The following is a 27391-nucleotide window of genomic DNA, read 5'->3' as shown; positions in this document are numbered from 1 at the left end:
CAAATATAATAAAAACATCATGCATAACATGTCGGTCGCGTTTTAAAACATCAATGTGTTTGCTGGGCATTCATTTGCCTAAAATCAACTCGAGAATAATAAGAGGCAATTTCTGTCCACAACTGACTGGGCCGATCTCAGGCAGGAAACATACGAGGTCAGACTTTGTGTTTGTGTGGGGTTGATGACGTAATGGGAAGAAAGGCACAACATATATGCCACGAAGCATGCGTGAAAATACATGAAAGCATGCATTGTTGCTGCCCAAATGTACTCAATATAGTGCAGAAACTGCACTATATTGTACATTAATCCCTAAAATGCTTCAAGCTAAAATATTACTCTTAGCTGGTCAGAAGAAACGTGAGATTCTTTCAAAAATGAAGGAGTAAGAGACGTTAAAGGCAATGGGTTAAATTGGCGTTATGTTATAATTTTCAACCGTCTTATATACAATAATTTAGATTATCCCTCTTTTGTGTCATTAAATCTACAACTTTGGCGTTTTAGATTCCCAAGCGACTCTTCACGCCAGCGTTTGCGGGTAAGATGTGTGGATGGCACACAATCAGATGGCTCAAAATACATTTGCATCTTTATGTACACACACCAGCACTGACAAGTACAGTACATGTACAACCACACGTGTACTACGCTTACGAGGTAAAATGGGACTAATTTGCACTGATGCACGTGGACTATTTTCCGGTTAAAATAATGCCGCACGGTCGTCACGCACGCGACACGTCGATGCCAAGCAAATAACTCGCAGTGCACAGTGAAAAAATGTCGCAAATGGATCACCAACTTTGACAAAGTAGGCTAGCGTATAATCTGGAAAAAAACCTGCTTCTACTATACTGCTATCGAATAGCTAATGGTAGGACAATCACATCTTTTCAGAAAGACACATTTTATAAATGGTGCAGGAAAAAAAATCATGACCAGTCAGCGTTTTGCTGTCAATCCTCTGGGTCGCCGCCATTTTTAGTTTAGTTGCTAAATCTCTTCCTGCGTGTATTCTTGTTTGAACTGATAAGGCAATATTTCCCGTGCCTCATCAACTCCTTCAATGTAGCTTTCCTTGTCAAATGGACATGACAACTGATCGTGATCGGAAAAATCATTAATGCTGGAATTATCAGCGCTTGAGTCTGACATGATTGCACACGCTAACGCTCCTACATGTATATGTCTACATGTCTACGCGTAACAGTAAACAGTCACCGGATAAAGGACTGCGTCCTATGAGGTCACGATTTTGGGGAATTTTTTCAGATAACTTTCGGTACCTGACGGCTATTGTTTAGCTTTTGCTCCCCGAAGGAAGTGAAATGGGGTCGTGCAAACTATAATTTTTAACATATTTCCGCACATTTTGAAATTATTCAGACGTGTTTTCAAGAACGTTTCCCGGCACGGCTCATCCCCTTTAAAGGTGCAGGAGAACTTGATTTGCGTGGCATACGTGTGGGTGTGCACTCGTGTTCACGTGCAGTGGAAGCGTCACGGAGAATAACGCGCTTAGCGTAGGAGTGTAGTAGTAGGAGTATAGTACTGAGACTTGAATCTCAGGCTGAATCGTAGGCTACTTGTATGTGTGTGCATGTGAAGCTTAAACAAAAAGGCAACCCACGTGCGTATTTGTTTGCGCTTGTACATAGTGCCTTGTGGGGTACCGGAACAATTGAAGATACCCCACAAGGCCAGTTTTGATCCTTGTGGGGTACTAAAGTGGTACCTCACAAGAATTTCACGAAATAGATATTTTAAATTTACTCAAAAAGGAGGAATTTTCAAGTGCCATTCATTCCTCGCAAATTGAAGTGTTTTATATAAGGGACACATGGTCGAAATTTCAACCCAGGAAACTGAATTTAGTTGCAATGGCAGTAATCTGAATTTTTCCCGTGTTGTGTGGGAGTTTTGAACACGAGAACAAAGGAAATACCCCACAGATATACATATCTAAGGTGGGTGTGTTGAAGAGATATATACGAGCCAGTTTTTCTTGTGAAAGTGAGTAGATTCAGTTCCCATGACAGTAATTGTGGTTTACTTGTTGATGAATGTCGGAACGTGTCAGTGTTTCTGGGCTGATGCAGTAGTCACAAACCTGACATTGGTTCAGCAGCACGGAAACTCACAACGTACCAGCAGCTGCAACACAATACAGGCAGTTGGCCAGGCATACGTGTAGCTTTCCGAACTACGCAGTACTTTTGCAGACACTGGATATTTGTCGAAGCAGTCCTCCAAACAATCTTGAAACATTGCTTATCTGCAACATTTCATTTCATTTACGCGAGTACCGTAGTAGAGGCATGCTCAAAATGTAATGTTCTTGAGCCATTCTGGTAAGGTTGTATAATCTTAGACCTTAAAGCGTTGTCGAGGAGTGATCCATTCAACACACACAAGTGTGTATTTACCTGCAACTGGGGACCCCAATTGTTCCTCTTTTGTTTGTACTCCAACTTTTTTAGAAGACCACCCATATGTTTTGTACACAGTTGTCAATCGAATCGGGGACCCTCTGCCGATCGGGGACCTTATTGTCCTCTATTGTTCAGGGTCCTCAATTGAATGCAGAAACAAACTCATAATGACACAGGAAAACTCAAGACCAAGTCTCAGTGTACGAGATTCGAATCTGAAACTACAGACTGTAAAAGAACGGTGTATGTTTTATTTCATGAGTAAAACGAAACAAATCATTCACTTGAACCGATGGATGGAACAACCCATATAGTGGAGAAAGGCTCAAGAACATTGCATTTTGAGCATGCCTCTACAACGGCACTCGCGTAAAATGCAACCTGTTTACAGCCGTATCTCCTAATGACGTGTTGGGGTTACCGGCATAGGATTAATGCATGATGAGTGGTTTTGAAATCGGCGAAAAGGGGACTTGCGAAAGCCATTTTTTTTTACTATTTTCGATAATAAATAGGATAGCTGTTCCATTTTCCATGTTGATTTTGAAATATCGTCTTATCATGTGCACCAGTTCTCTAAGTCGGTTAGATTGAAGTTAAGGACAATACGTTTTAGAATGAAAGTCACTCTGAATTTAGGCTGAGAAAGGGTGAAAACAGCCCCTTCCAAAAGAAACTCGAGTAAAATTTCAGTCTTTTGGAGTGAAGAAATTTCGGCCCAATTCGTCTGGTCTTCAATTTCTATCGAAAGGATTGAATTCTCACTCAAATGGATTAATTTTCACTCTTTGGAATTAGGAATGCTGTTTACAGGCTACAATGGAGCAAGGAAGAGTTTCTTCACCTGCCTCTTTAACATCAATGGATCACACCTGCTTCCAACATAACCGCCTAGTGGTTGCCAGACGTAATCACACTTATTACGTTTTACAGTGTGTGTTAGAATGTCAACAGTGATGTGGTTGCTTATTTACTCATGTTATTCATGGTGTTCTACGTCAATCGCCACAGGTCCAAATTCCACATGAATTTCATTGCCCTTGAGTTGCGACCTTCGAGCAACTAACACAGCTGCCAGAATGACGTGCAAAACGTACACAGCAGTTGTGATATTATTGGCTCAAATCTGCGCCCGTACAAACGCTAATCCGCAAGGTAAGTTGCATTACGATTACAGAGGAAAGCACAAATCAGTATATAATGCATAATTTTAATCGCACTAAAATCAGTAGTAGACACGTATGCTGGTCCAATGGCCGCGACGGGAAAAATTGACGTTGAGCTGTAAACGGACAGGCAAATGTCCTGGTTTTAAACAGCGTTGTTCCGTTTTCCTAACGACGTACTTGGACGTCGTAGTTTTGAAACATAATTTTGAAACACCACAGAACAGCAACTCCTGTAAAGTTTGACAGTCAAGATATGATTCTCGATCTCTGGCTACTGCTCTCACGGTTGGCCTCAATCTCATTTGAACTTTGCCTGATTGAGACGTCACGTGCAGCTGTTGACCTTGGGGTAACTTTTTTTGTATTTGGTTTCTTTTTCCAAACTCAACCTCGAACCCAACAATGTGAAATGAGGTGCATTCACACAATGAGAGGGTCTTAGAGAGGGTAGCCTTTACGTCATGGTGGACAAGGCCTAGCCACTAACAATTCTTATGAGTGCACCTCCAGGTTGCAAACTTCCTTACATTCCAATATTTTAAGCAATTTTATTTTTGTCAATCGCGGTTTGCCTGTTGTTGCAATTGGCAACCGCTTGCCACTCTTCCGTCGTCAAATTCTCTGTCATCTTCTTGTGTTTGCAGTTTGTTCACTTTCTCACTGAACAGAGAAACAGGCAGTGTATGGCCTTTTCTGGACAGACTGCAGAGTGACCTACAATACAAAAGGCAGAAAAAAAACAAATGAATATTGTAAATGAGTGGAGGCTTACATGTGCATTTTTGGAGAGTCTCTTTATTGTCTTTATTGGTGGAGTGAAATTGGTCAAGCTGGAGATAACTATATGGAATCCGAGTGACGACCATATGTGGACCACTTACGATTTCCCCTGGTAATTTGTACTCAAAACACATGCGGGTAGGTCTACGGACAATATCGCAAAAAGGCGTAGGGCTAATTTGCTTTCTGTTTATCAGTGCTTTTGGTGTTGTTATGCAAATATGATAGATGACTCCAAGGTTAAGGTGCGCACTTAGGGCTCATACGTTAACGGATCAAATCTTCGGGTTTGCACTTGAACATACCTAGAAAAGGGTGCAATCAACCAGATTCAGCTTTCTGGTTTGTTATTCCAGAAGTTTGGAATGTCTCCATAACAACGTTCCCAGAGGGCCCTGTCCTTGAGGGCAGTAACGTCACGCTCACTTGTGCCGTCAACAGCGACCCACCCTCTGGAGGATGGCTTGAGTTGCAGCACCGTTTCTGGTACCGGACCACTACAGTCAGTGATGAGATTTATGCAGCGACCAGCCACAATTTTGAGCTTGAAGGAGTCCTCTGGAACCAGACTGGCTGGTACCTATGTTACGGAAGGCAAAACTTCGAACAATGGCCTAGGTCCTCAAATTTGACTCCTGTCATGGTCCATTGTAAGTAATTTGGGCAAATTATTAAAGAATATCTAACGTATCGTCAAAGTCATCCTCCTCAACAAAGCTTAAAGGGTAGCTGCGATCAACGTTTGTTATGACAAACTTATAAAAATGCACCTTATTTTCAACTGGTTTCACTATTTCTAATGGTATATTAATGGCCTTTTGGTTTTTATGCTAATGAGTATTTCCATATTCATGGTACTATGGTGTCATTTGAGGAAGAAAATGTTACATTGGTTTGCACACAAGAAGTCCCACGTTTTTGTAGATTTTCCTCCGCCATGTTTTCTAGTTTTTAGCGTTGTCTTATTGTTGTTTAGGTATACAGCAAAAAGAAATCATCAATCCTTCTCTCAGAAATTCTTTCAGTTAGCAAATTCTGGGTTTACAATTTGAACTGAAATACCTACGCACTGCAACATGTCTTCCCTAGATGACTTCACAGCAATAGCGCCCTCAGTTGTCCCGGAAAACATAGATAATTTTGTATTTTTTACCAGTGTGTTCTTTTCAGTATATTTAACCAAATGTTTGTTAAGAGTTTTTAAGGATGCAGAAAAATTGTTTCGAAGAAAGGTTCGTTGCAGCCACACTTTAAATAATGACCCCCTTGTAACAAGCAAATTGATTGCCTAGATTTCATTACTGTCAGAATCTGCCGGCAAATTGAATGCCTGCCCCTAGGTGTCATTCTGGCCCTAAGTGTCTGAATATTATTCAAACATACCTTGGGAAGGAATTTATTTTTCTTACTCCCAGGGTTTTGAAAGCGTTAAACATAGGGTTCACCCCTAGGAAAACCAAGCATGTTACATAAAGAAATTCACAAATGTATTCTTGCCCCAACTCTCCTCTACCAAAATTCATTCAAAAGTCATTTTTGGATTTTTTGATTCACTCCCAGGTTTGAAAAAAATACTTGTGCTTTTGCTTGTAACAGACTTAAGAATATGGTGGGAGAAATCAAATTTGGAAAAGCCGTCATGTTGAATCTTACCTACAAAATAATATTTTCATGGCAATTTAGGCTTATTTTTCAAAACTGTATTAGAATTCATCACATTGTCCTTCAAAAATGAGACATCTTTAGTTTTTCGAACTGGCAGACGGTTGTCTTGATTGTTATCATTTTCTTTTTGAACTCATGACTAAGATCGACCTACAATAACCAATAAAGACAGGACGTGGATTGGGGCAGAGGAGATGTACACTGCAACTTTGGAGTGCGTGATCCGGGGAAACCCCCAACCTACGGTAATTTGGTACGGTCTAAACGGAACCATCATAACTGCTACCAACGGCTCTGAAGAAATTTCTCTGAAAGATGTCATTAGGGGGGATGGAGTTGTTGGATACCTCGTCAAGAGTCGCCTTACTATTGACTCTGTGAAGCCCAGCAAAGATTACGGGATGTACAGGTGTAGAGCTTCAAACAATATTGGCTCATACGACGAGCATGAAATACAGCTAACTAAAACAGGTAAATATATTTAATGCTTATTGGCAAATAAGCTAAAATACACAAATGGTCTTGCTTAAAGGTAAAGTGTTTAAAACCATCCCTTCTCACCACACAGTGGTGTGCCGCGTGTGGAAAATCACCCCTTCTCACCAAACAGTGTTGTGAACTTACGTCAATGGTGTCCCACTGAAGACATTTTATAGTACATGCAGATAGGTCAACACCACTAAGGCACACTATGTTCCCGTCGGCCTGCAGCCTGTGGTCACTGTAGGTTTTGGCTGTTCAGACCCTCGTCTTCCACTGTGCTGGACGCTAAACATGTTTAATGGTACTCTCCCAGAAACCAGTTCAGGTACGATCTTTGACTTATCTGTTTGGGCTGCTGTCGGGTACAACTCGCTACTTTGAGACCTTTTTCTCGTTTTTAGATGGCCCTGTCGCCTACGCCAGTTTTCATTACAATCAAAATACTCATTAAACTTTTAGAGCTCTGTACACTCTGTGCCAAAGTGTCCATTTTTTCACTCCTGTCAGCTACGGGATAAATAAAAATGGTTTAAAGAAAGCGAACTATATTATGATCCCCTTTATGATATCAAGATGCTTCTTTTGATGTGATTTTATTGTGTTTGATTTTCCATACCCCCTCCGCTTTAAACTCTCCCCTTCTTCCCCTTTCTTTCTTATTTTGCCCTTGTCACTGCAACATTACTTGATTTATCTGTTGGTATTCCTTATTGAGCATAAATCTATCGCTGTGGTTGAATGAGTGGCAATTCACTGTTTGGTGTAATGTCTTCCCGGGATTGGGATTAGCTGAGTGAGATGGGGAAGTGGTTCCACAACTGGACCAGTCTAGTTACTAACCAGCTCATCAATGTGTTATCTTGGTAGAGCAGCTGATTTTACAAAGGGTGGTGTAACGTCTCTTCATGCGTAGACCCTGCTTCCCAAATATGTGTGTTTTCTTGCAGAGTGCAAAATGCTTATGGTCAATTTCATGAAAAGTCTTAGCAACATGCGCAACGTCATATGATTAGATTGAACTTCTTGAACGAGAACCACCACGGCTTTTACTACAGCCGTTTTTTCTGCAATACATAAGTCATAAAAAGTTGCTGAACTAGCCCCGCTTGCAAGTTTGAAAAAGTTTTCATCTTTACTGTGAGGGGAGGTCTCTCACAGATGAACCAATTACCTCCCAAGACAATTATTACACTTCTTGTATATATATTTCTCGTAAAGGATCAAAGACAAGCCTTCACCGATCGGCTGAAAATTGTCCTTGGGTCGTTACGCTAAGTAGTAATGTCTGTTAAAATGACATAAAAAGTTGAAAGCTAAAGTCAGGGAAGGGAGGAAAAATGTTGAGGAAAACCTATTTAAAAAGAGAAAGTGCGTTCCTTACAATCATTATACTGTTGATTATTATGATAAATGCCTACTATGACAACATAAAAGTAATAAGTACGCATGTGCAGTTCCAAAAAACACAGGACATTGGTAAGAGGCCTGAATATAGCTTTGAAGTCATGCAAATGTGCAAAAAGTGGAACACAAAAGGCATGTCGTGAAACGGGAAAATAATGTCCCTTTTAAAAAGATTCACTGTCAACTTTTATTTTCTGTGTGACGTCTGATACGAATATCAATGTAGTATTTTCTTTTTTTAAGGAAAACCTGAGCCGCCACGTATCCTGAGTCCATTCTATGTATCGAGGAGATCCATAAGTGCCACATTTGTACCAGGTTACGACGGTGGCGAGAGACTGCAGTCCTACTTTGTCAACATTCGCAAGATCCCCGGAGAGTTTGACCCCCGTGGCTGGAAACGACACAATCAGAATGACACTCACCTCAGTTTCGACAACCTCAAACCGGGCGCCCAGTACCAAATTGCCATGTATGCAACCAACGCTCATGGCTCCAGTCCACATGGGACGGTAACGGTTTGGACGTATCGTGAGTACTGTTAGTAGTAGGAACTTGTGGTTTGTTCCATATAATTTACCTTATATAATAATTTTCGGATTTTCAAGGTTTGAATTGGGAAAACGCTGACAGCAAAAACATCACCAACAGCAAGAATTACAACATATACCACCTAACTTGTCTTCAAGTTTTGATAACGTTCGAGCTTAATTCTTGTTTTAATTTTGCGTTTTTCTTATTATTTTTCCTCCATGCTTGTGGCATTTTAGTCGATACACCTTTTTCCTTAGGTAAGTGGGACTTTTTCGGTTAAATTTTTGATTTTGCCGGTCGTTCCTTTTGCGTAGATTTAGGCAAATTAGGAATGTTAGAAATTAAAGCCTAGAGTTACAAGTAATAAGGGATTTCTACACAATACAGAGGAAAACGTTTTTAACACCACCCCATTGAACTAATGAAATAAGCAGCAGACACGGGGAGTAGAATCTTGGGTGGTCATTACAAGGTATTCAATATAATTACGGATCCTAACAGAAAGATTTCAGACTAATATAGGAAGGACTCTGGCCTTGAAATTTACACATGTTAATTGCCATGGATACAATAAAAATAAAAAGATGTTTTAAACAGTTACAGTCTATTCCAATGAAGTGTATGTCGATCGAATAACATTGAATTCCAAATTTAAGAGTAACATTTAGCAATACACTAGAAGCAAATTTTAACAATTTTTAATCGCGGTTTACCCAATTAAGCTTTGGAATGGTTTTAAGCTCTTGGACAAAACCAGAGCATGCAGTGTTAGGAATAGGCGTCGTTGTATGAGCAAAAGTGTTGTAAAAATTTATCATCGCACTGATGCAAAGATATTGATCAAGGAGCCAAACACGTGTCAAGTCAAAGCATAGAGGAAGGACACAGAAGGAGTTTGAGCTATATGAGCTGTAACATCTGTCCAATTACCGCTTTCTGGCATGTCTTGTATATGTCCATAGTCAGAGCGCAGCGAACGCTTCCTACGTACTACGTTTCACAAACACGAAACCCCTCCGTAGGCCTACCATGTGATCGCCGCCGTAATTTGTCGCCGGTAATCTGCATCCTTAAAGCTTTGTGCCATGATGTATAGGAAATTGAATATTCATGCAGTTGTTGGTGTTTGGTGTTATCTCATGACAACATCAAATTCAATGCATGTGCAGTTGCTTGCATTACACTGTGCGCCCTAAATGTATATGTGCATTCATTGCCCTCGATGAGCTCTTTCTTGAAATAGCGCATTTTGTTACTTATGAACTTAGCTTTCCAGAAAAAGTGAACCTTTTGTTGGCCAAATTCATACCAAGTCTGTGCACAATGATGCATTTGACGGAGGAGAATAAATTTGCAAACTTTGCATGGATAATTGAGCAGTGTATCAAAATTTTAAAAGTTTACTAATGATGGCAAAAGTAGGTCTAATATCAGGATTTTTTCTCTCTCTATTTCCTGGTCACAGCAATAATTTGTATCTAATTGCAAGCAAACCTACAAGTGTTGCTAGGACAGGCAGTTTTCGAATGTTTTGTATTATTCATCTCACTCAGCGGCGACCATCATTGAACACTTTGCCGCTCTGTGTCCTTCCTCTATGGTCAAAGTAACAGAAAATTTATTTACTTCCAAAGTTCATGTTCAGAATGTGCAACTTCCTTGAAATAGTTTCTTAGACTTGCCATTAACTGGGCAGGGAAAAATTGTTCTACCTTTACTCGCAGAAAATAATTACAGAATGAGTTAAATAACTTTGCAATCTGAGCTGCATGTTAACGAGGGTGCTCAGCCTACCCTGTGCTGGCCGTTGGGATGAGACGTTAATGTTAACTTCTGTCTGTGCTTCGAATTCGCCGTCAGGTATAGACGTGTCGTACAGTAGAGCACAAGAGAGATTTGTCGTCACCGGCGTACCACAAGACAACGATACAGCAACCTGCTTGCGAATAACTGGGAATAACTACACCATGTACGGATGGAAGAGTCTCGGTTCAGACCTGGACTGTATCCAGCATGATGGCGTGTTCCCGTACACCGGTCTGTCATACCGAATGAAATGTAATTACTGTCGGGACGATGTGTGTAGCAGCCCCAACAGAATATACGGTAAGCGAATAATGTATTCGAGCCTGGGTGTGACTAAGAAAATCTGTTTTCATTTAGTTTCTAGAAAGTGATTTCATCAGATTGTCAGCGTTGCATCTGTATAGGCAAGTTCGACCACTGACAACTTACATGCCACCGGTCGATTATCCTTGGTAACGTGTACGTGGTGCCTGGTGCATCCTGGGCACCAGGCCAAATCGACCTGTGGTGGACAGATGTTTATTACTCAGACTTGCCCTTTGCTGTTTCAATTCTCAAACAGTTTTTTTCATAGAAAGAATCATTGTTTTAGTTTTTGTGGCATGGGACGGTCACATATTCCTTGAGCATCCTTGCTGCTGACACTTCATTGAGCAGTACATGAACAGGTCTAAAGATGTTACTATGTTTCAAATCGGGAACCTAAAGAAACCAAATAATTTTTTGCACCTAAACTGCATTTGGTTAATAAAAACACGGGCTAGCACCTTTAGTTACCATGTTTCTGATAAAATAATCTCAGGGATCTGCTTTTAATGTGATGCAGATATCTGTTCCTTATCATTGGAAGACCTGCATCTCCTCTGCAGCTAATAAGAAGCTCAAAAACGTTGAAAATAAAGTGCGGGTGGAGTTCCACATTTACTAACAACAGAAGTAAAGCAATCAATGGTAAAATGCAGTAACCCAAAAACTTTTATCATATTAAAAGCTAAGTCAACTTGTGCGAAGAATATGCGTTTTCGACGTCCTTCTAGCATGAAATAGCCTTCATAACCAAAGAGCGAGACCTTTACCAGAAATTTTGTTAACAGTAAAAAATAGACCTTGTTTTCCTCATCGATACTTTTTACATCATCTTTTATCAGTTTTATGCTCATCAGTTAAAATATACTTAACGTCAGTTGATGTAATACAGTTAGAACTCCCCTGACAGGCGTTCGAAAGCCGCTGGGTCGGCTTTAAAATATTGCCTCTGTCACTACTTTGTCCATTTTGTTTCGCATTTTCAGATGACCTCGTCTTCATTCCAGATATAATTACAATCACAACTTCCGTGCCAAATTTAGAGGTCTGTAAACCTTATCCTACTTGATCAATAACACGTCTCATGTGTTGAACAGAACCAGGTTTGATGGGGGTGTTCATTTTGCTGCTGGTGAGGCGACAGTAACGCATGTATTTTATAATCTTTTGTGCACCAGCTAAGTGCAGTTGTGCCCTCTCTTGGTTTAGCTTGGGAAAATGACAATTTTGTTAATCGATACCAACAGGAGAAATGAAAAAGCTTTAAAAATCGCGTACTTAATATTATATCCACTTTTATGTTGTCAATTTTTGATTTCATTTTATGGTTTTTAATCTCAGTAGAGCTTTGTTGAAAAATAATTTCCACGGTAGAATTAGCTTTTAGAATTTTCAGGTTAGCATACTACAATTATGTAGTTGTATTTCGATCCATTATCCTTGGTAGAGTAAATCTGTACTTGTGTGGGGAGAACTACCGTGACCAAATCGCAAGGGACATTTGCAATGTGAACATTTCGAAAAATAATCAAACTCCTTTAAAATGGTTGTGAGAACAAAAGCGTCTTACAATGTCTCAAAGATTTTCAGTAATTGGCAAATCGAAAAGCATAATTGCATGTCCTGAAGATACAATTTATTGTTCCAAACACACAAAATTAATTCAAAAATAAGTCTTTGGGTTAACACAGTGCTGTGCAGATATCGGAAACTGCAAATAACATAAACGTGATCGTAGAGTGTCTCACTTAGCTAACAGGAGACATACAACATTTGTCTTTGTCGGCCCAGATTACCGCCATTTGTCTAAAATCTTCGTCTCAGATCCACCGACTGGACTTGGTGCACTTTCCATACTCATGTGGTTTGTTACTACATTACATATAGGCAGAAATAATCAAGATTTGCCCCAATCATTTTGGTTTAACCTTCACGAGGGACGACTCTTCAAGTGAACGATTTGGTAACCCTCATTTGGTTGTAACAAAGGAGAGTACCAGTACGCCAATAAAGCATTATGTAAACAATGGGATGGGGTTGTCCGCGCTCACCTGACACTCTAGTGAACGAGAATAATAACTACGACTTAGGTCAATTATTGTGAGTCCAAAAGACTGCGGGCCAACAAACCGAGGCAACCCCTGAAAAGATTGCGTGCATACACGCAGTTGTTGTAGTGGCATTGGTCCACGCATCAACAAAATGTATAAGACCGTGACAGCTGTGTAAACGGAAAACAATTTAAAGTTTAAAAGTTTGCTGCCAAACGTGTACCAAGATGGAAGGAGCTGTAACCCCCAATCGCTTTTAGTGTGGAGATTTCAAATCATTGACCTACGAGTTAGTTCTTTCTCCTATGGTGTTAAATTGAATTTTCCTTTCATAATGGCCTTTCAGAGAGGTGAAGCCAATTCTAGGGGGCTTTTTCACCCACTCTCTAGCTGGTGGGCTAAGAGTATTGACCTATAATGAACTCTGATCAATAACAGTGTCGAGGTCTGGCTGTTGAAAAACTTGTACAAACCCTAAGGGAAGTTAAATATTCAATAATTTATCATTAATTACGTATGAAGTCTTCATACTAACTTTCCTCCTGGACTATCTCCTTGAATAAATTTTAAAGATTGCCAAGTTTGAGGTTGGTCAGATTTATTAAACTACTTACGTCGACTTGTGGAAGGAAATGTGTACAAATCCTATGAGCAGAGTCCAAAAAAGGAGAAATTAAGGAAAACAAAAGTATTTGAAAAGGAAAAAACTAATAACACAACCAAGCTATTTCGCCGAAACGATGAAACAGCTCATAAACAACAAAATCGTAACACAAAAAACACCTTTTCCGCAAAATTGCGCAAAAAGTAAACAACAAACAAAACAAAAGGAATTACCTTTTCGCAAATTTGGGGGTAAACACAAAAAACCCTGGGCTATTAGAAAATGCTTCACTATTTCTCCAAAGTAAAAGTCTGGGCGACAGACTATTGCCCCCGACGCCCCTATTGGGTCGAGGAAAGAAGGTTTACCGTTCAATGAGCCTACAGGAACTTAATGTCCACATAAATGGAACTTTTCGTTTGGTTACCCGTACAGATTGGGACGTGACCATGACTATGTCTCCACCGGGTCCGGTCGTCGAGGGCACCGAGGTCTTACTCACCTGCATCATCAACAGGGAAGAACTTGATAGCAAATTGACTCTCTGGCAGTTCAGCCGTGATCAGATATCCTCAACCAATCTTAATCGACCGACATATGAAAGACCTTACACAAATTTGACTCTGGGTGAGGTATACAGAAACCAGTCTGGCTGGTACCGATGCGCTTGGACCAGATACGCACCACCGTCTAATTGGAAGCCAAGTGCATACTCGGAATGGACTGCTGTTGCAGTGTTCTGTAAGTAGATCTACAACTTCCAACAAAATGAAAAAAAAAACAATTCTGATCACTCACATTCTCTAACATAGTAAAATGGCATTATTAAGGTAGCCAAGCTGTTAATTAGTCGTAGCTATTCATAATGCGACTGCCACTACAGTAGGTATGTTTTAAAATGAAAGAAATTCCTCAAAACTACATTACTTTAGGATCCAAAACAACTCTGAAGACATTGGAAGGATCACAAACACCTGCTGCGATTTTTGTCCCAAACAGTTTTGGTTTCCTGTTTGTGATTGGTCTTTTACATGCGTATCTAATGATTTGTTCTCGACCACACAAACCAAGCACAAGGTGATATTTTTTTTCACTCGTAAATCACAAGTTAAAAAGAAGTGAAAAACGACAAAGATGATTTGAACCTGAAATTTATGATTTCAAGTGAGGAGTATTTCCAAGCAATCCACACATGGCCTGCCAAGCTCCGGAGAATTTAAAACCTTCATACTTTATTATTTAACCACCCTTTGAACCCTTGGACAGAATTGTGAATAATGAATAAGAGCACAGGGTGCACCCTTTTGAAACCGTTCGATCTCGTTTGGTAAAAGAACTACGTACCCTGGCAATCTTTATTTGCCTCTGATGCTAATTTCTCTCTCATAGATCGCCCCGAAATAACCAGTGAGGGGAGGACGTGGATTGGTGTTAACGAGAACCAATCAGCTACATTTGAGTGCGTAATCCTGGGCAATCCCCTTCCTAAGGTCACGTGGTACGGTGCAAATGGTATTGCAATAAGTAACAACACCGATCCCGGTCGAGTGTACCTGGAAGATACCATTACTGGAGATGATTTTGCAGGGTTTTTAATCAAGAGCCAAGTGACAATCTTTCCAGTGCAGAGCACCGACTATGGAATATACACATGTAGAGCTGCCAACCATATCAGTCAGTATGATAAATATGAAATACAGTTGAATAAAACAGGTAAGTTTCAGTATGTAGCTTTGTGCCTCTCACTATTGTTACGTCATTTTCATGCAATGCATGTGCCCCAAGTATTAAAAAATATCTGGATTGGCCACAGTCAGTAGGAAATAGAAGTTACTGCGCTCCACGTTAACACTTAACGAAAACACTATTGATTTATCAAGATTTCTTCGGTGACAAAAGTGATACTGGCTCCCTCTGCTCATTTCAATCATTTAGGTAACAACACGTAGTTTCAGTCTTTTTCACAGCTTGGTATGGTGTACACTGTACTCACTTTGGTATTGGCTGTACGCCAGCTTTATTTATGGCCCACGGATAGCATCTCCCAGAAGGGCGCCAGCTGGGTATTCTGTGGGTATCGTTTATTTCAAGCGTTGGGTAATAAAGTTATGCGGGTATGGCCAAGTACCAGCGGCACTGCACCATGAGCCAATTTCCCATTCCGTTTACGTTGCTATGTTGATTTTAGAGCTTCAGCAAGAAAGTGAGCAAAGCTACTACGTGTGTTTCCTTCCTCAATTTAGTTTGGAACGCCAGTGAACTTTTGTGATTGAAAGAGACGTCTGATGGGTTGTTTTGCTAGTCAGTGATCTTATATAGGCCCTTATCAAATATGCAGTAGCCTTTTTCGAACAGAAAGGTTATAATTTGGGCAATTACCTCTTTCTAGCAAGCCAACAAAAGGACTTGGAACCGTGACGTACGTTTCAGTAATTCAACCCCCATAACCCTGCTAGGCATACTTCAATTGACTTGTTGAAGGCACTCCGGACAGTCTCTGAATGAAACTCAGTATCAAAACTGAAAATTGGGTGACAGATTGAAAATAATTAAATGAAAATCTCCTATTCTAATCAAAAGCAGAAACATAGTTGCCCTCTTATATTGGCTTTCTGGAGAAAAGTCTATTCGGTATACAAACAATAGTCATGCACCTGTAGACCCATAACAGAGCTTACAAATGCTCCAAAATTGACAGGTGCCCTCTGACACCCTGCTCTTTTGAAAGCACAGCGCTGTAGGCCTCTAGGACCAATAATACTACTTTGATCAGAGGCGTACAGCAAGTCACTATTTGCTGATGAAGTGCCAACACATTTTAGACCCTTGAGGATAGTATAACTTTTTATATACTTTATTTCAAGTCAGGCATTTCCGATGATGGAGGGTTCGGACATTACGCTACTCCTTTGGTTTTTATGATTTTTTTAATTTCTCTTCAGGAAAGCCTGAGGCACCGAAAGATCTTCGAGCATATTACTTTGCAGAGAATGAGATTCAGGTGGTTTGGGCACCAGGTTACGACGGTGGCGAGACGCTGGAGTTCTATTACATCAACATTCGCGTGATTCCTCGAGAATTTGACCTTCTGGGCTGGAATGAACTCAATCCAGACAGGCCCCATGATCATTTCAGTGACCTTGAACATGACACGCTCTACCAAGTAGCAGTGTATGCCAAAAACAGGCATGGCTCGGGCCCTTACGCAACAGTGGACAAGCGCACGAAACGTAAGTGTCGCCTGTCGCCTTTACTAGTGCTATTTGCATGTGATTGTGCACATCGTCTTCTACATTATCCGTTTGCCTATTTTTAACAGTGAATTCTGTACGACTGCAAGACACTGCCTCCGTATACGATCCAGGGCAACCAGCTAGAGCTAAACACAACAAACCAAGTTACTAAACAGCACTCTAATATTTTATTTTTTGGAAGGATAAAAACATACTACTCTTTAGATTCATTAAAAAAAATGTCAGCAACATAAAGAAGTTTAGAAAATCTTACAAACAACCACAAAGTTGATTTCGAAAGCTATGAATTAATTCTCTCAGCCACAATTCTAGATTGTAGATGAAACAGTCTAACAATTCTCTGCAATTTCTTTTTCTTTCAGCCAATGCGCCGTCATTGATGGGTAAGTACCTGAATCTCTGTGCCAAAACGTTTCTACTGGCATTCAAAAAGGGGACGATAAATTACTTTTTCATTTTGCAAAAGTTGATGTAATAAAGGGGCCTTTCTGATTTTGAAGATATTTGAATTTTTGCAAATTTCCTATGCCTACATGACTGAGAGTGTAGGGCTACTATTGAGATTTGACTTTGCCAAAAAAATGGAAAAAGAATCTCCTATTTTTTCACAGTTTTACATTTTCTTTCAATCCCTGGACAGGTATCACTGTGTCATACAGCGTGGCAGAGAGGACGCTCTTTGTCGCCGGCATGCCAGAAGGCAGCAATGCCGGGACCTGCTTGCAGTTGATGGGTTTTGATGCTGAACACAACGACTGGGTGAGTCTGAGGCCAGACCTGGACTGCGTTCAGCATGACGGCGAGTTTCAGTACTCTGGGCAGTATGGCGGCCATTTGCATTGCCGGTACTGCAGGGATGGGTTGTGCGGCAAAGAGTCCCACATAGCCGAGGGTAAGCTTTGACTCTTGGAAATGTTAACGCCGGTTCGTACACCAGCCTGGTATAGCAAAGGCAAATTTTGAAATACCCCACGTTTTCAGGGGTCTTTTGTATATTCAAATACATGTATTCGATTAATTACCAAATCTTCAAATACAGGTACAATTTTGGAAATACTCAAAGGTTAAAAAGGTGAAAATAACAAGGGGAGAAGATTTCAATTTCATGCATTTGGTAAAACCAAACTAAAATTTCAGTCGGCAAGTTGTGCCGTATTTTCAGATGTTTGGAGTTGACGTGTGGCATAATTCCAGTAACCGTACTCCCCCTGTACTGAAAATTGATCAATAATATGATCACGACACACATACATGCTTATGTAGCTGCTTGCTGGGAATTCAATTCAACCAAAATAATTCAATATTTGATTAAACGGGAGATGCAATATTCAAATATTCATTTATTTAAATTGATTAATATGTCAGGACGCACATGTACATATTCGCACTTTGGCAGTTTGTGGGACAAAATTTTGTAACACCATCCGCAACTACTGACATTACTCGTCATTTGATCTTACACTCCACAATTTGGGTTCCGAGGTAAACCCTACAATTTAAGCTAGGTGTAGGTCTTCCATTTTTTGTAATTGTGAAAAAGGACCCGAGTTGAGAGCAAGCCCAAATATAAAACTTCTTTTTCTATCTCAGTCATATAAGCCTGATTTTCTGGTGAAAAAACTGGGTCTATCGACTGATTTTGCTGTTAGTTTGTAACATGTTCATATTTAAACGCGCTTAGCACATTGACAGATAACGTTCCACTAAATTCTGATTTACTGGACACAACGCTCAGCTGCAAAAAATGTAGGCCTACACGAAATATTGACATGACTATGTTTAAATTCACTGCACAGTTTGCATTGTAGAATGAACTCTTTGTTCACTGAGCTTTTTTGCAAATGTTTTCTGATAACAGTGAATCCGTCGACTACTCCGGCCCCTCAGTCAGCTTTAACGACTGAGGCGAGCGGTAGAAACGGCGAGGCCACTTGGCCGATAATCTTGGCCTCCTGTTGCGGTTGCGCGCTCCTAGTGGCCTTCATTCTGTGCTGTTACAGGCGCAAGTGGTGCTGTGTTAAAACCACCTCATCAGGTATGGCCGGTGCCCCAGGACTTTACTAGAAGCACATTGAAATGTTCCCATGGAATTTGGCAACAATGACCATCTACCTGCCACTTCAAATAGTTTTTATCGTATAAGGGGGACAAGCAACATGGAAAGGGGTATGATGAATCTACCATACAAAGATAGATTTTATGACAGGACAGATGGTAGTAACTTGTGTCTGGTTTTTCAAAATGCCAGAACACAAAATGCCATCATATGTTCAAGTACTCAGCCTTATTAATGTGTTTTTTCTCATTTCTTTGAAGACTGTGCTGAATACACTACCCAGCCAAATACGTAAGTGCCAAAGCAACTCCTGGTATGATTGTTAAAAACGTATACTGTCGCCACCACATCTCTTCTTCAAAGCTTGACTTTATTGCCTGAAATCCAAGCTGCAGGATTTTCACAAACTTTGAATTCTAATATCTTCCGAAATGAAAATGACTCGACAATTGTACTTAAACAGGCGTATTCCTCAGAGTCAGGACTATTATATGAAGCTTTCCAAGACCGTATACTCTCCGATGTATGGCGCCTTGAAAACCTGGCCTGTAATATTTAAATGCCGAACGTAGGCAGCGCCATTTTGAAAGGCACCTGGCAGGCTCTCTGGCACATATGCAGCAACGTATGAGACGGAGAGAACCCCCCTGCTCTGTGTTGGTCATTGTCTCGCAGGAATCTGGAGAATTCCTTTCAGACAACTTGGGGGATGTGTTAAGTAACAATAGTCTGGAATGTGTATAGGGATTGGACATGTTGGGGGGTATCCCTCGGTCTCATTTCTTGCTGGGTATACTCTGGCATGGGTTGTACCATACAAAACTGGTTCCCGTCACCTTGTGTGACAGATGAACAAGGAACCTGTGAAATTAAATTTGAATAACATTAATATGCATGCCTCTGTTCCATGGGTGTATGGTACACTAGGATAGTGCAAGCGCAACCTTTTACTAAGCAATGCTTATATATAATAATATATTTCTTAATGATTTAGAGGTAAAGTTTCTCGGCGTTTTTCTTGTTTCATTTCTGTCATTTACAGCACCGTAGAGGAGACACACCCATTGAAGGACGTACCTCCAACTTACTTAGAAACGACTGGTAAGGATATGATATGAGAACGATCTATTATAAGAACAAAGCAGTAACAAAAACTTTTACAACAATAAGAGACTGATCCTTTTTGGCCACAAAAAGAAGTTTCCGTTTTCTGATCAGGAACTGGATCCAAAAGTGGTGTGGCGACTTGGCTTTTTTACCCTTTTCTGGAAATGATGCACGTTTAACGGGCAATTTCCATCACGACTGTATGCTTGCAGGCACATGTTACGCTGGATGCTATCAACACTAAAATAGACTTTGCCCTGCACTTTCTAATTGTTTAAAAACATTTTAAGCTTGTACTTGTACACAGGAATTGAGACCATCTCGTATGACTGGTTCCCAGATGTAAATGTATAATACAGAAATCCACCTGACAAAGATTGTCTGACAACGTACGGGGAACTAGGGGGACTCCTTTACTGTACATATTACTCAAACGCACACAATCAAAAATGCGTGAAAGCTACGCAGTAGCAGGATTCCAGTCGATCAAACAAGTTTGGCAGATTTTGGACATCGTTTTGCACCAAGTAAAAGCTCTTCTATTAGCCAGCACGCACGTCTAAGGCAGACACGCGCGCTGACCAGAAACCGGGGACTTTTTTTGGGGGGGGGGACTTAAGCGCATTTGTATTATTCATAAATTAATGTCCAGCATGCGCGTGTGCCTCGAGAAACACGTGCTCAGTGCCAACGTGCGCAATGAGCTTGCTAGGGCAACAGCACCAACAGTGAGAGTGATATTTCTAATTACACCCAGATAACAGCAATAGAAAGTACATCAACAGCAATTTTGGACATTCAGTACAAAGCAAGGACATGATATTATTACAGCATCAGAGGCAAAATAAAGAAATAGATTACAGCATTCTTAAATAATCGACTTCAGGGAGTTGTTGTCAACGGCGAATTGTCTAGCTGGCACAAAGTTGTTGGGAGTGTGGTGGGACCACACCAGTTTCTTCTTTTCATAAATGACATTCGATTCGTTGTGAGGGGAGAAATTAGAATAATTGCCGATGATTGTCTTATATACCATCAGATCAACTGCAAGTAAGATGAAGGATTTCTGCAAGCTCACCTTGATAACCTTATTAAATGGGCTTCTGCACGGGGTATGAAATTTAATGTTAGTAAGGGAAAATGATGCGAGTTTCTCGTACACGCAACCCTGGTAAACCATCTTATGAGATGGGTGGTGTGCGTCTTGAAGTAATGAAAGAGTTCAAGTGCCTTGGAATACAAATTGAAAATGATTTAGGATGGGGAAATCAGACACAATATGCTGTCACTACAGCCACAAGACTCCTCAATTTCATCAAACAATATTTCTACATAAGTTCTAAAAAGGTTAAGGAAAGGTCATATCTTACACTTGGTCGATCACTACTAGAACATGGCGTGGCAACATGGAATCCATATAAAATCTGTCATCAGGAGGCAATTGAGAGAATTCGGCGAAGGGCGGCGCGCTTTGTTCTCAGAGGTTATGCTAGGAGGAGTAGTGTCTCCAACATGTTATCGTCACTTGGATGGGAGAAATTAATTGACAGAAGGGAAGCTAACCTGACAACCCAACTCTACAAGATCATCACTCAAGCTATTGACATTGATGCTTCTGACTGGCTTCAGCCCAAAGTCCAAAGATCCAGGAGGGGGAATAATAATCAATTCAGTATACCATCAACATTCTCATCTGTAATCAAGAACTCTTTTTTCAAAGGACCATCAAATTATGGAATGATCTGCCCCAACCTGTTATTGATTCATAGACGCACAAGACCTGCAGAAAAAATTGTTACAAGTACATGTTGACTAAGAATTAGACGCCAACCCTCCGGGTGACCTCCTAGTCAAGATCCCTAAAGGATGTTTCAGGAAGAAACTAACCAAGTACCAAGTACCAAATAATATGACAACATTGAAGCCGTACTGAACGACACGCTTCCAAGAGCGAGATGAGAAATAAAAGCATGTTTTCAGCAGCAGTTTCCCCAAAGCTTCTCTTTATTTTGTGTAGAAATGCAGGTCATTGCTGACGACGGTGAAAATCAACCACCAACGCGTAAGTGGGTACCATGCAGCCTACAGCAGCAGACTCGGGATGGAGAGGAACATTGTGTCTAGGGATCTTGCTGATTGTGGTCTTAGCAGCAGAGGGCGTGGCCTATGAAAGAGTGAACATTTCTCGGAATACGGAGCAGAAGATGGAGGATCTTTCTGTAAATTGAAAAAAGTATACATGTTATATTACACCTAATTATGTAAATGGACGTTTAAATTTTTTCCAGAATTCTTCTTTCCAACTTTTCCCGGTTTAGGAAAATCCCTGCTTCCAAAGCTTTAGACGTTTAATCGTTAGATGTGCTGTTTCAAAAAAGTCTTCGGTTTAAACGCACGCTTGACCAGCAGTTACTAAAGTGCCATAACGGGGATGTTATGCGAGAAAGTGGGGCAAAATGGTACACCAACTTTGAAGGCCTCTAATTTTTAAAACTGACTTTGAGCCTAAACATTTAGTGTTCAGATCGAACCACGTCCTTATTTAGTGTTCTTCATACAAGAACCAATCATGTTGAGCAAGTATCGCCATATTTAAAACGTGTTTTAGTGCACGCGATGCACAAATGTGTTTCAGATCAAGGCAATAATAGCACAAGAGTAAGATTGGTGAGAGCTTAATGTTTTCAAAGAGCAGTCGGCTTTGGTAAGATCCGTTTTCTCGTTTTTTTTTAGAGCAGTTGGCATAGGTTCGACTGAGTATATTTTTAGACAGCAATATAGGCATGCAGTTTAATAATTCACTCCAATTCACATTCACTCCTTTAAAATTGATCTTCAAGGAAATGGGTGTGGTCATTTCTTTACAGCAGAAAACTTCATTAGATAATATAACTTTATTTAATTGCATTTTTATTTATGCACTGCAACTGACTGAGCAGGGTCCGTTTGGCCCAGTTAAGATAGGATCCGTTTTACCACAAAGGGCAATAGTGTAAATGAAAACCTTAAACTCGACAAATCGCGTAACATACTCCACGTCAAAACTGGTCTTCTGTTTTTTTCACACAGATAACGGTTTAACTTGTTAATACAGTATAAAAATATTTCCCTTGTCAGTTTTCCAAAGACCCCTTATGGACTATGTTAATATAATTTATATCACAGTGGAAAAAATTCAGAATGGAGACGCGCGAATGTTACCGCGCTGAAAACTTCGAAAATGGCATCATCTTCGTTATAAACAACACGTACAGTCAACGTTAGATGGCGCTATATCGCTTTCGAGATATCCAAGGGGTTTGTTTTATCAAAAGGCCCGTTTTACCCCACTTTTCCACTAACTGATTCAGACTATGGAGCCTGAAAGATGACCCCTGATGGTCCACTTCCAGAACCCTTTGATGGGAAGAATAACGTGCAAAAATTCCTAGTTCCTGTCCAGTGCCTAGTCTCCAGAGACGCCGTACTTGAAGTGTGAACGTTTTTTTTAACATTTTTGCTCACGTGTTGAATCAAAATAAATATATATATGAAATTTCAGCTCCAATAATAATCGTGTGTGATGTCATCATGACGTCTTGATTCATTATTAAATTCTAAGTATTCACAACACACATTGTTTCAGTCCCTCGATAGCTTAAGTGGAAGCAAGGGTCCGCGCTGCACCCCTATCATGGAATTATGATTCCATGAATAATAAGCATGGATGCCCCATGCCATTACTCAAGTTGTACTTTTCAATTGTATTTGAATTTTCGTAAGTAGAATTAAATATCTCAATGGCCGATCTTCGATGGTTGTTGAAGACCGTCTCAGGAGAGTAGGCACACGTAAATGACCTGAGCCAAAGCTGGGGGGGGGGGAATGATCAGTGTCCATTCTCCTGAGTCTAAGAAGTATCAGCCAAGAAGATTTTCAGTTGGCAGTAGCACGGCGTCTGATCTTAGCCCTAGCGCGCTGCGCTTTCACTCCAACATAATATTTGGTTGCATGGGCGTCGTGCAGATGCTGGAGGGAGGGGGAAGCAAAGTATTTTTTTCGAGAAGGGGAAATTTCCAGGGGGTTGGGTGAGCAAAGCACTCGTTAACAACGAAGTGTTAATAAGTGGAAGGAGGTCGATTTTGAGGCTTTGCAAGTTTTCACCTGCATCCATCCTTTTTGTTTTGTTTCATTTCCTTTAATTTACTTTCCCCTCTTATTTCATTTTGTCGAGGGAGTGGGGTGGGGTGGGGAAGCTCCCCTCTCACGAGCCTATGGTGACAATTTCCATCGTGTCTGAAAGGCAAAACAAACAACCAGACCCAATCCATGTTTCATTTTAGTTACTGCATTTCATCAACTGCATATTTGGTCCATGCGGCCCCGACCACATACACATACATACAAGACCATATAAAATGTTTATTTACGCTTATCACGTTTTACTCCCCTGTTAGAATGCTACCAAAAAGTCTCCATTTACTTTTTTCTTTCTATTTCGAGTATCATGCGTCAATCGCTGCAGGTCTGAATTTCATTTTATTGCATTAAGTCACCACATTTGAACAATCAACATGGCTTCCAAAATGGCATACACAAAATACGTGGTATTTCTGATAGGATTGGCTGGAATCTGCACCTGTAGAGAGACAATCCAGAGAAGTAGGTCGCATTAGGATGCTCAGTAATGCACTATGATTAAACTTATTTTCAGCCATACCGACGGATGAGTGAGAAACACGATGGCTGAACTCACGTGGCACTGACAAAATGAAATTCAGATGAAGCTAGGAGGACCGAGTAGTTATTTCCTATTGGAATTCAAGCGTTGAGAACACTGACGGGCGAAATTCTTACGGGATCTCTTTGAACCCTATCAAACCCTCAATCTCATTTGTTCAAAATAAATAAGCAGTTTGCCAAATGGCTGACACGCGAGGTTGTTCTACGTCGTTTCGTTTTTCACCAAACTGTATGATACCTCTTTCCTACACTGACGTTCCAGTCCACACGTGGGCGTGAGCACGTTTGTATCGCAGATTCATTTTAACCACTGGTAAGTGCTCGTTAACAGCTCCATCCATTTTCAGGGCCAGTCAGTCCCGGACCGGCTGGTCATGGTGAATTGTAACACACTTCTTGGCGGATTACGACTTTATGGCTATCGTCCTGGTACAAAATGGGCACGACAGCAAATGTAGCCTAAAACTGCCCATTTTGCACGACCACAGACAGCCGTTTGGAGGAAATACTATGGAATTCCATATGTGCCGTCGCCTGTCGTCCGTCGCCTCTGGCTGGTAGTTGTGTCCGAATTCTGCCATTTTCCGTCGTCTGTTGTCTGTAGTGCGTCGCCCGTCGCGCTTCACTATTTTGAGAATTCAACCAAGCGTTTTAGGGGAAAAAATTTCCGCAAACATGTTTAGGCAAACTTATCCGCAGTGCAATTCACTCTTGCCTACTGTAAAGATGAGCTGACTTGTTTTCATGAAATTCTAGAAATAAATCTGCCAGCCGATACACACATTCAATTTTTTCCTCAAAGTCACCTTGGAATCCAAAAATAATAGACAGTAAATTGGTTTTGTCAATTGTGCTGTAGATTAGTAACTGTTTATTGAATGTTATAGGGGGCAATTACCACTTGGTTTAATTTTCAGGAGATATTGGTTTTTGGGGGTGTGTATGCCATGGTAGAAAGGCCAATGAGCACAGGTGGTCCACCATGTCAGCACTATTTATGAAGCTTACAAAGTTTAAAAGGCTTCTGATTGCCTACGTGCAACTCAAGTCATGTCTAATTTGGAGTATACAGCAGATTCCATCGTAGGTATACCAGCCCTTAAAATATGTTGAATCAGTTTGTCTCTTATTACACACATGCATTTCAAAGTTACTCTTATATGATCTGTTGGGATATCGTGGAAGGGCAAACAGGCAGGGCAGATCGATCGAACAAGTATGTGAAAAAAATCAAGGGTCAAAGTGAAAAATAGCACTGTGCAGGCATAAATAAAAAAAAAGCAACAGACGACGGGCGACCTACGACAGGCAACCCACGACGGGCGACGCCCGACGGTAGATATGGAATTCTGTAAAATCCTACGGTCTTAATTTGCCCTTTGTTGCTCTCCCAGCGTTCAGAGTCTCTGCAATCACATGAAATCATTTTGAAGTTAATGTAAACTTTGGTATATTTAGGTTTCCCCGGCCAATTTCTAAAAATGGACAATTTAATTTGTAAAAAACAGTTAAGTTTGGCGTATTTTTGAACGCGACTTGAAACCCGGTTTCGCAATAACAAGCACTCAACTTCGTTTTTCATCCTTCAAATAAGATAATTTGCATTACCTTTCACATAAGCGGTTACAAATAAGTAATTGGGATGTGTGTTCTTATTCGCCACAAAGATGTCTTTTACCGTGACTCTTCGAAATTGAGTATTCATTTTAATTTGCTGTAATTCAAATGTGCAAAAATATACGTTCAGTTTGATTAAAAGATACTAGGCAATCATGACACCACTTTGGTAACAAAAGTAATGTTACTCATATAGGATTATAAATTGTGCACAAATTAAGGTCTTTACGATTGTCTGTAGCTCCCATTCCAACCATTGCAAGAATGTATGTGTGAGCTTCAACTTTGCTGTATGATGTGATTGCGGCAAAACTGTTGCACAAGAAGGAAGGTTCCCTCAACCTTGGTGTTTAATTGGGATTCGTACAATAATCGGGATTTTTCCAAAGACAACACGAGAGGTTTATTTCAGTAATGAGTAATCGAACAATGAACCAATCGATAAACGCTTCGAAGAATTTAACAGGAAGAGTTTCACATACAGACGCCAGCAATTACTCCAAACAGTGACTAATTAGCCGTCAGAAAGCAAAACACGTCTAGAAAGGTACAATTTTCAAATGAAAAAGTAAGTCGTTTACTTTGAAAACACTTTGAAAACAATTTTTTCAGACCAGTCTCTTGGGGTTTTTTGCACAGGGTGTCAAGTAGCGTCTGTTAATGGAACTCTTTCCAATGTTAGCATACAAACGAATTGCAATTCTTGACCGGGCATACCTTAAATAACGCTTCGCACGAAATCGCCTGAATACTTTGCGAAATGGATTGAGTTAAATGAAGATGAAGATAGGATTGCAGATGTGCATTCGATCTCGCGCAAAAAATGAATGTCAACATTCTAAACCAGTGCATTATCAGGAAATTGAACCTCGACTTTATAGACTGAATGCACCTTCGTTGAAATAGCCTTGGTATTTGTTACATAGAAACGGGCATTTAAATGTTAGTTCTGTTTTGCTTGCCGCGTTTTGGAGTTTCTTGGATGTTTTCAAATTGACCGCGTACATTAATAGCCTGCCTATACATCTAAGCATTTATCCACCTAAGGCTTTCTTTCTGACCCTTTTCATGTTGCGTCATTATGTTGTATGACCTATTAATATCTGAGGGTAGTATCAGACTTGAGATTTTATCAAGAGTCGCAGGGGAATCTTTAGTCAGGGGACCAAACCAAATAAAAACTGCAGCTGACTACGTAAAGGTACTCGAATACACTAAAAAAAAACTTGCAATTACTAACGAGCAGAAGCACTGAACTAAATCAGAAGCTCATAAGCAGATGAAAAAAAAAAAACAATTGCTTACAAACATATAAATAACCCTTTGCTTGGACCAAGTACTTTTCCTTAAGCTTGCCAATCAATTGTTCTTAATATCCCACTGTTCATCCAGATG

The 27391-nt window shown here is 40.4% G+C and overlaps 1 protein-coding gene across 3 annotated transcripts in view; it reads left to right on the top strand.

The window, feature by feature from the left end:
• LOC110989836 (cell adhesion molecule DSCAM-like) overlaps nucleotides 1–23210 on the top strand; it is a 29394-nt gene extending 6184 nt beyond the window's left edge. For 2 of the 3 annotated variants that reach the window (XM_022254494.2, XM_022254493.2), the window contains exons 2-16: nucleotides 3450–3593; nucleotides 4744–5037; nucleotides 6197–6523; nucleotides 8183–8470; nucleotides 8710–8730; nucleotides 10334–10579; nucleotides 13676–13981; nucleotides 14630–14953; nucleotides 16183–16470; nucleotides 16857–16877; nucleotides 17135–17386; nucleotides 18353–18529; nucleotides 18808–18841; nucleotides 19593–19651; nucleotides 21675–23210. In XM_022254494.2, the coding sequence (XP_022110186.2) occupies nucleotides 3518–3593; nucleotides 4744–5037; nucleotides 6197–6523; nucleotides 8183–8470; nucleotides 8710–8730; nucleotides 10334–10579; nucleotides 13676–13981; nucleotides 14630–14953; nucleotides 16183–16470; nucleotides 16857–16877; nucleotides 17135–17386; nucleotides 18353–18529; nucleotides 18808–18841; nucleotides 19593–19651; nucleotides 21675–21781 (2820 nt within the window). In that variant the 5' untranslated portion in view covers nucleotides 3450–3517 and the 3' untranslated portion in view covers nucleotides 21782–23210. The remainder of the gene's footprint in view (nucleotides 1–3449; nucleotides 3594–4743; nucleotides 5038–6196; nucleotides 6524–8182; nucleotides 8471–8709; nucleotides 8731–10333; nucleotides 10580–13675; nucleotides 13982–14629; nucleotides 14954–16182; nucleotides 16471–16856; nucleotides 16878–17134; nucleotides 17387–18352; nucleotides 18530–18807; nucleotides 18842–19592; nucleotides 19652–21674) is intronic. The other variant, XM_022254496.2, reaches the window with a different exon arrangement.
• The last annotated feature ends 4181 nt before the right edge of the window (nucleotides 23211–27391 follow it).

This window comes from Acanthaster planci, linkage group LG10, assembly GCF_054643075.1.
Source record: "Acanthaster planci isolate LZ-2023a linkage group LG10, COTS_SCS, whole genome shotgun sequence".
Taxonomy (NCBI): Eukaryota; Metazoa; Echinodermata; class Asteroidea; order Valvatida; family Acanthasteridae; genus Acanthaster; species Acanthaster planci.
Note: the sequence above shows the minus strand (reverse complement) of the source record. Positions and strands in the feature narration are given on the sequence as shown.